Below are 9,121 nucleotides of genomic sequence, written 5' to 3'. Positions count from 1 at the left end.
CCCCGGGGCCGCGCCCCCCCCGGCCCCAACCCAACCCCCCCGGCCCCCCCCCCCCCCCCTCCCATCCCATCCCATCCCCACGCCCCCCCCATCCCCATCCTATTCCCTCCCCATCCCCATCCCATCCCCTCCCCGCGCCGGGCAGGGCCGGGAGGAAGGAGGAGGAGGAGGAGGAGGAGGAGGAGGAGGAGGAAGATGCGGGGGGGGGCGGGAGGGAAGCAGCCGGGGGGGGGGCCGCCCGGCGCCTCCCCCCGCAGCTCGCCGCAGCCCCCGCCACCTACCAGCACCGCCAGCGGGGCCGCGCTCCCTGGGCGAGCGGGGCCGGAGCCTTCCTCCGCCTCCTCCTCCTCCTCCTCCTCCTCCTCCTCCTCCTCTTCCTCCTCCTCCGCCCCCGCCCCCGCACCGGGAGCGTCCCCTCCGCAGCGCCGCCGGTGCCCCGGGCGAGGGGAGGAGGAAGAGGAGGAGGAGGAGGAGGAGGAGGAGGAGGCTGCGATGGGGCCGGGGCGCTGCGGGCTGCGAGGAGGAGCCGTGCCCGGCCGGAGTTGGCCTTTGCTGGGGGGGGGGGGGGGGGGGGGCGAGCTTTTATTTTTCCTAAGGCGCAGCCCGGCCTCCAGCTCAGCCTCTCCAGATTTATTTATTTATTTTTATCGTTTTTTTTTTTTTTAATTTTTTATTTCGAGACCGATTTTTTTTTTCTTTTTTTTTCCGAAACACAGATTTTTCCCCTCGCCTTCCAAAAATAACCGCCGCTCCCCCGCACCCCCCTTTTTCCCCCCAACCCCCCCGCACCCCCCTCGACCTTCCTCCTCCTCCTCCTCCTCCTCCTCCTCCTCCTTCCCCCCCCCCCCGGGAAGGTCGCGGCGCATGAGGCCGGGCTGGGCGCGGGCACCGCGCTCCCGCCGCCCTCCCCCCGGAGCCTCCCCGAGCCTCCCCCCGGAGCCCCCCCGGAGGCAGCGGCCGGCCCGGCCCCGGAGGCGCTGAGGCCGGAGGATGGAGCCCGAGCGAGGCTGAGCGCCCGCCGGGGGGGGGGGACACTTTGCCCGGTGGCCTCGAAGGGACGGGAGCGGGGAGGTTGTGCTCACCACCCGCCGTCATTTGATTTTTTTTTTTTTTTTTCCTTTTTTTCAATTATTTTCCCCGGCGATTTTTTTTTTTTTTTTTTTTTTTTCCCCTCGGTGGAAAACACACGTTTTAGACCAAAAAAAAAAAAAAGAAAAATTACCAAAAAAAAAAAAAAAAAGCAACAACAACAACAACAAAAAAAAAAAGCCAAGCAACCACCAACCAACCAAGCGCCAACCAGCCCCAACCACCCTCCTTTGCTTTGCTCTCCGCAGCAACTTGGAAGCCCGTTAATTGCACTTGGCGATGGTAGGTCCCACGGCACTTTCATTTTCTCTTTACTTTCCTCTTCCCCCCCCCCCTCCCCAACCCTCCCCGCGCGTGTGCGTGCACCCACGAGCAAAACTTGGCGGCCGTGGGGCGTGGGGGGGGGGGGGGGGGCGCGATGGGGCGTGGGGAGGGGGTTTGGAGACGAAGGGGGGGAAAAGCGGGGGGGGAGCGCGGGGATGGGGCCGCCGCTTCTCCGCCCCCTGCCCACCCCTTCCCCGAGGGGGTCCGGCCGGGGGGAGCCGCCCGACGGGGAGGTCGTCGGTGTGAGGGGGGGGGGTGGGGGGGGGCAGGGAGGCCGGGGGGGGGCTGGGAGGGAGCCGAAAATGGCCGCGGAGAAAGGGGCGGGGAGGCCGCGGCGCCGTGAACTTGGCCGTGACGCCCCCAGCGGGGTCGCGCTCGAGTCGACGGGGAGGGAGGGGGGGGGGCGTGGTGGGGGGGGTGGGGGGGGTGTGTGTCTGTGCCCCCCCCCAGTACTGCGTTGTCCCCGCTTCGCCGCCCGGTGGGACAGAGAAGGGGGGTTTGGGGGGGGTGAGGGGGGGAGTTAGGGGGGTTTGGGGAGGTTTAGGGGGATTTGGGGGGGGGAGGCTGAGGCTGGCTGTAGAGGCCGGGGGGGGGCGTTGGGGATGGGGGGGAAAGTGGGGAAAAGTGGGGGAGGATGAGGGGAAGGGGGGAAATTAAAGGGGAAAAATAAAGGGGGTGGAAAGGGGGGGACTGAGGAGGGGAGTTAAGGGGGGAATAGGGAAGATTGAGGGGGATGGAGGGGGGCGAGGAGGGCAAATTGGGGGAATGGAGGGAGAAAATCAGGAGGATGAAGGGGGAAATGAGGTGAATTAAGGGGAAAAAATGAGGCGAGTTAAGGGGAAAAAAAAATGAGGCGAATTAAGGGGAAAGGGTAAGGCAAGATACGGGAGAATAGGAAAATAGAAATGAAGGGGAAAAAAATAAAAAATGAAAGGGGGGAAATAAAAAATAAATGGGAAAATGACAAATGAAGAGGGAAAAATGAAAACTTAAGAGGGAAAAATGAAAATAAAGGGGGAAAATGAAAAATGAAGGGGGAAAAATAAAAAATAAAGGGGGGGAAATGAAAAATGAAGGGGGATAATTAAAAATAAAGGGGGAGAAATAAAAGATAAAGGGGAAAAATTAAAAAAAGGAGCCCAGGAGGGGCAGCAAGGCTCCGGGAGGACGCGCGGAGGGGACCGGCCCCGCGGCAGCGCGCCCGGGGCGTGCTCCGGAGCCAGGCAAAGTTGCGAGCGGCCCCGAGCGGCGCGGGGGCGCGCTCCCGGCGGCGGAGGCCGGAGCCTTCCCCCGGCTCCGCGGCCCCGGGCCGGGCCGGGCGGTGCCGTCGGGGCCCCGGAGCGGCGGCCGGGGTCGGGAGGCGGAGCGGGGTGGGGGGGTGTTTTGGGGGGGGGGGGGGCGAGGCCGCGGGCAGCCCCCGGCCGCCGTCCCCCGCGGGGCCGAGCCGCGGCTGGCGCAGGCAGGGGCCGGGGATTCCCTTTGTGTCGCCGTGCGCGGCCCGCTGCCGCTCTCGCTCTCTAATTAGCCTTGATTAAAGCCTCCCCCGGCCCGCGCCGCCGGCTCTGCGGCGACAACTTCGCGGCTCCGACTTCGCCGGGCTCCGCCTGGGGGGGGTTTTGTGCATAGGGGGCTGCGCGGAGAAAAGGGGGGGGCGCAGCGAGGTGGGGTGCGGGTGTCCCCCCCCCACCATCTCCAAAAAATGCCCGCCTGGACCCCCCCCCCCCCCGGCCGCTGCCCACAAGTTGCCCGTGAACGTGCAGGGTTTTTTTTTTTTTTTAGGGGTGTTTCGTTCCCTTCGCCGTCTTCTGGCTCCGTCCAAAAAAAAAAAAAAATAAATGCGATAATGGTAATAAAAGCGCAAGGAAAGGGAAAGCGACCCAAATCCGCCAGGGCGCGGGGGGGGGGGGGGGCTCGCAGCCCCGCCGAGGAGTGTGGGGGGGGGGCGCTCCCCGGCTCTCCCCATGCCCCGCAGCGCCTCGGCCCTGCGAGCCAAAGGGGGTTCCTACATCTTTAAATGGGATGTAATATTTTGGGATGGGCTTTTTTCATCACGTCACTTCATTCCTCGCTCCTTTTTTTTTTTTTTTTTTTTTTTTCCTTCTTCTTTTTTTTTTTTTTCTTTTTTTTTTTTTTTTTCATTTTCTCATTCTTTCTTTCCTCCCTCGCTCCGGTGCCCGTGTCTCGGATGGAGCCGCTTCCCCTCTAACTTCCCCGCTCGCCGCTGCCCGCCTGCAGGCTGGGCGCGGATCGCCCCCCCACACCCCCCCACCCCTCCTCGCGCCCCCCCCGGGCGAAGATGAGCCTTTTGCTGCTTTAAAACGCTAAAAAAAAAAAAAAAAAAAAAAAAAGCAAAAGCTAAATCAACCCCCCCCCTCCAAAAAAAAAAAAAAAAAAAAAAAAAAAGCGCTTTATTTTCGAGGGGGGAAAACATTTTTGCTTTTTATTTGATCTTTTTTTATTTTTTGGTTTTTTTTTTTGTTGTTTTTTTTTTTTTGGAAGTTGGACCCTTTTTATTTCCTCCTCGGCCCCCCCTCCCGCGGGGCCGCCCCCCCCTGCCCGGCCGCCCCCCCCCGGGCCCCGCAGAGCCGCGCCGGAGGAGAGAGAGAGAAAAAACGCCCGGACTGCTCCAGCCTCCGAAATGACTCAGTAACTTTTACGCCTCGAGTCTCAGCCCTGCAATTAGCCACTTTCCCAGCACGGCTCGGGATGTATTCGTCTCCTCTCTGCCTGACCCAGGTAACCGGCCCCGCGCCCCCCCAGCCCCCCCCCCCCCAAAAAAAAACCCATAGCGCAAAAGGCTTTTTCCAGGTGCCGCGCAAAAAAAAGAAAAAGAAAATTAGCAGCCCCCCCCCCCCACCCCCCCCACCTTCCATAAAAATAATCCTGGCAGCCAAAGGGCGGCTTGGGGCTGCACGGGGTGCTCGGAGGAGCTGTGCTTCACTCTTGCTTCCCCCCACACTCCTTCCCGCCGCCTATTTTTGGGTGTTTTTTGGGTGTCTCTGGTGCTTTTGGGGTTTTTCTGCCTCTGCTTTCACTTGGGGCTCGGGGGGGGGAGGAAGGTCGCGCTGTGGTTTGTTGCGCTGCGCCCGGAGGTGGGTGGTGTGGGGAAGCCGCTGGGTTTCGGGTCCGGGGGGGACCCGGTGGGGTGCAGCAGGTCGGCGGCTCGGTCGGGGTGGCGGCGGGGGGGTCCGGGGCTGCGGGCTCGGTGTTGCCCGCGCCGCCTCTTTGATAGCATGAAACTTTTTCCTTCTCGCCCCCCCCCCTCCACCCTCCAAGCGCGGCTGCACATGTTCGTGGGGTGCAAGGAAGGTGCCGGGGGGTGCAACAAGGAAAGGCCGAGGTGGGCATGGGGGGGGGGGCACGGGGGTTTTCTCCAAAACCCTCCAAATTTGGGACAACCCGCAAGCGGGCCGTGCCGCGCGCCCGCTCGCGGGCACGAGGGCGGCGGGGCCGCGCAGGGCGGGATATGGGGGCCCCCCCACACCACCGCCACCGCCACCCCCCCGCTCCCCATCCCAACCCGGGGCCACCCCCACGTGCTCGCGGGGCCCTCGAGGGGCAGCGCTGACCCCGCTGCACATGGGGCCGGCGGTGGCACCGCGGGCGATGCCGACGTGGCCCGGTGGCGCACGGGGGGTGGCCGCCGCGGGGGCCTTGCGGCAGGCGAGGGGCTCCCCGAAATCGTACGGGGCTGGGGCGTTTGCGGCCACCCTTCTGCCTGTGCTCTGTCCCTTATCGATCGCTGATATTTATTTGATTATCGAGCAGGCAGCCGGGCCCCGCCGTGTAACCTCTTCCCTGCTGGCAGCCGCCCGTGCGCAGGGTCCGGCCTCGTGCCGCCCTCCCCGCCCCGCCGCCGCGCCCTACGAGCGCTCTGCCGTTTTTTATTTATTTATTTATTATTTTTTGAGGGGAGGGGGGTGTTGCTGGTGCCAGCCCCCTCCTCACCACCTCCTACCCCCCCCACCCATGCCCGCGCCATGGGCTCGCCACGCTGAGCGCAGCCCCTCCTTGCAGATCTCATCCCCGCGCCGGGCATGGGCAGGATCTGGCCCCACCTTGGGGCATTGGCAACGTGGGGGGGGGACAGGGAATGGGGTTTGTGGTGTGTGTGTGTCCTCCCCCCGCTGAACCCTGCACCCTGCCCAAGGCTGGGCATCGCCGGCACCGCACGTGCCGCGGGGGGAGTCGGGGCAGCCGGGGGCTGCCGTGGCCAGGGGCTGGCAGGGGCATGGCGCGGGTGGGCAGAGCTGGTGCTGAGCGGGTGACCCCGGTGCTGGAGCTCCCAGCTGTGGGCTTGGCTTGGCAAGGGCAGCACCTCGACCCGTCGTCTTCCTTTGCAGTTTTCTTATTCTTTTTTTTTTTTTTTTCTTTTTTTTCCCCCTTTCTTTCTTGTTCTTTTTCCTATTCTTTGTTATTGTTATTATTTTATTTTATATTTTCTTTTCTTTTTTATTCTTTTCTTTTTCTTTTCTGTTTTTTTTTTTTTTCTCTTTTTCTTTCTTTGCTTTCTTTTCCCTCTCTTTTCTGTTATCTCCTTTCTCTTTTCCTTTCTCCTTTCTCTTTTTTTTTTTCCCCTCCTCTCCCTCTTTTCTCCTCTCTCCTCTCTCTTTCTTTTCCTCACCCCTTTCTCTCTCACCTTTTCTCTCTTTCTCCTTCCCCCCCCCCACCCGTCTCGGTGTTTCCCAGGGCTCCAGCCGCCCCCCTGCCATTCCCACCCGCTCGGCAGAGCCCGATTTTGCCAGCGAAGGGCGCGGGGCCGAGGTGGGAATGGCACGGTCGGGGCTCCGGGAGCCTCCCGCTCGCAGCACCGCGCCGTTCCCAGCGGATCGGGGAAGGGGGGGCCACGTTCCCAACCCCCTGCCCCGCCGCCTTCGCGTCGGGGAGGCTGCAGCTCCCCTCTGCCCTAGCGTAGCCTCCGCTTGAATCCGGCCCAGATGGGATCAGACGTCGTCTGCACCTACCGGATCCGGCCCCCGCCGCCCCCCCCGGCCCCGCCGTGCCAGAGCCAAGCCATTCCCATCCCACTCGCTCGGCGGGGAGGCTCTCCCGGGCTCGGGGAGCTGCGGATGGTGATGTGGATACATTGGAACGTGCGCGGGACCCGCCCTGCCTCTGGCTTCGCGCATCTCCCCTCCGACATCGCCGCCGGCTCCCCGAATCCCTCGAGCCCCCCAGGCCCTTGGTGGCCGCTCGCAGCCCAGCTTGGGCAGCTCCGAGCCCGGCCACAGCCGGCCCGAGCCCCGGATTCGCGACCCGATGAGGCCAGAATGAGCCTTGGCAAGGGCAGCGGCAGCGACGTGCTCCTGGCTGGGGCCACGGGCGAGCGTCCCGCGGCGAGGAGGGTGACTCGGTGCCCGCTCAGCTGTCTGTCCCCGCTGCGGGACTTCCTCCCCATCCCCCAGCTCACCTCTGTCCCCTCTCAGGGACCGGGCAGGAAACCAAGACGGAGCTGCCCAGATTAGCAGGGAAGCGGCACCGGCATCACGGCCAAGGGCTCCGCATGCGAGGGCCTCTCCCTGCCCCCAGGGAGTGGGGTCTGGCTGTTGGTACCCCAAAATAGCCCCAGCACTGCGGACCCGCCGCCGTCCCCGTGCACCCCGTGGGGCTCCCGGTTGAGCCATTGGGGCGATCCCTGCGTGGGGAGGGATTTACCCAAGTGCTTGGGGAGATTTCCAGGTCTGACGGCCGCTGCGATGCTCCCGCTCGTTTCCTCGCCTCTTGCTTTCCTGCTTTCCTCCAGCCCGTCTGCAGCACCCCGAGCCTGACCCCCCCCAAGCACCCCGAGCTCAGGAGCAAGGTGGGGACATCAGCCCCGGGGCAGCGGTGGGATCTGGGTGCCGCGGCGCGGTGTGGGGGCTTGTTCAGCCTCCCCCCGCCGCGCTCCGCCTGAGCCCCTCTCCCCTGCGCCGGGCCCCAGCGCCACGTTTTGCACAGATGCATCCTCGCAGCCCCGTTTTGGCACGGGGAGCGGGACGAGGGCCGTGGGCCCGCACCCCGCAGCAGCACAAACCCCACCGGGTGCCACCCTCAGGACCGTGGACGTGGGGGCTTCGTGGTGCCGCACCGCGAGAGGCGTCGTGGCCACGTGGCCGTGGCTTTTCCTCGTGGTTTCACCCCCCGTCCCATGTGGCCACAGCACCGGCACCGCTCCCGGTCCCCATAGCACGGGGGGGGCCTGCACAGTGCCCAGCCGCTGCCACCTGCTTGGGCACGTGGCCACCGAGGGGAGCCGGCCCCCCCGGGCACCTCGCACCGGGGCCTTCCCTAAAAGTCCCTTGGAAAACCTTCCAAGGGCAGGTGGTGGCCCCGTGCCTGGCCCTGCTGGGGCTTTTTGGGATTGCTGGGCGAGAGGGGAGCATGGTGCAGCTGGTGCCGGGGGCTCGCCCCTCCGCCAGTAGCTCCGGCAAACTGGTTTCCAGCCGGGAGCTCAGATCGGCTGCCAAAGCATAGGAGCAGCTCGCCGGGAACGGCGCTGGGAGAGAGGGAAGGTTGCAACACACTTTCAATTCTCCCATCTGCTGAGCATTGTTTGGGAAAAACAATGAGGCCGTTCTTTAAATGCAACCTTCGGGAGAGCCTGGCTTTCCCCGCGAGGCGCCCGCCGTGCTGTGCCCGCCCCGGCCGTGCCCGGGACCTCGCCGCTTCTGCCCTCTCTAATTTTAAATCCCCAGATGGTAAAAATAGATCCCTTTTTAAGAGCGATTTATGAACCCAGCCGCGAGCAGAACAGGAGGACGCAGGGCACTGGTGTGGGCAGGATGAGGCCCTTACTGCTGCGCCAGCCTCCGCGGCATCACCTTGAACTTGGCCGGGGCTGTGCACAATAAATTAGCCGTCCTCCTCCTGCACACCGAGGCGCCCGGCGATAATTCACCCTTCCCGGCAGCTCCGCTCGTCCCTTTTCCCCCGCCGCTTCCTCGAGGAGCCCAAAGCGTGCCCAGCGCCGCAGCCACGCGCACACTTGTGCAGGGAGCCTGGAGAAACAAAGCCTGACCCGTGCATCTTCGAGCGAGCGGGGAATTGCTCCGTTTGTTGCCTTCTTTCTCCCCGAGGCCGGGCAGGCTGGGGAAGGATGCTGGGAGCTGTAGTCTGAGCCCTCCAGCCTTGACCCGGCGGCTTTTTCTAGCTTGTGGGAGTCGTTGCAGCGTGGCCAGGGCGCGGGCAGAGCCGAGCTGGCCGCGTGCCCTCGGTTCCCCTTGGCACAGCGCGGCGAAGGGCGTGCGCTGCGGCCCCTCGCTCCCCGGGGAGCGGCCGTGCTGGCCGGGCAGCCCCGGCGCGGATGCCACGGTGGCGGCGAGGGATTCGCGGTGTGCGAGGGTTTTGTTTTCCTGGCCTGAGCTGGGTGCAGCGGGGGGGGTCGGGGCTCCGAGCTCTGCATTCAGGCCCTGTTGTACAGCGCTGGGCGCAGCTGATGGCTGCGCAGAGCATGGTGCAGGCACTTGTGCGTGGGGCTCAGACCCCAGCAGTCGGGCTGGGGCTCTGCCAGCAAGGGGAAGCCGGGAGGTCCCTGGGTGCCTGGCACCCTCCTCTCCACGTTAGACACCCATCGTGCACCGGCCACGGTGACATTTGGCATCCACTCACCATTTGCCTGGGTTTTGCACGCAAGCAGAAAAAGGGGCACGGTGTCCCCTGCCTGTGTGGTGATGGAGAGGGGTCCCTGCAGGCTGGGGATGGCCCTGGGGACAGGGACAGCATGCCCTGC

General features: G+C 64.2%; 1 protein-coding gene across 4 annotated transcripts in view; it reads left to right on the top strand.

Moving 5' to 3' along the window:
• Positions 1-1,229: 1,229 nt before the first annotated feature.
• NFIC (nuclear factor I C) overlaps positions 1,230-9,121 on the top strand; it is a 40,383-nt gene continuing 32,491 nt past the window's right edge. For 3 of the 4 annotated variants that reach the window (XM_032203656.1, XM_032203655.1, XM_032203653.1), the window contains exon 1: positions 3,976-4,149. In XM_032203656.1, the coding sequence (XP_032059547.1) occupies positions 4,120-4,149 (30 nt within the window). In that variant the 5' untranslated portion in view covers positions 3,976-4,119. Of the gene's footprint in view, positions 1,372-3,975; positions 4,150-9,121 lie in introns of those variants that run through there. The other variant, XM_032203654.1, reaches the window with a different exon arrangement.

Source organism: Aythya fuligula, chromosome 26 (assembly GCF_009819795.1).
Source record: "Aythya fuligula isolate bAytFul2 chromosome 26, bAytFul2.pri, whole genome shotgun sequence".
Lineage (NCBI taxonomy): Eukaryota > Metazoa > Chordata > Aves > Anseriformes > Anatidae > Aythya > Aythya fuligula.
This window is presented reverse-complemented; position numbering and strand designations above follow the sequence as displayed.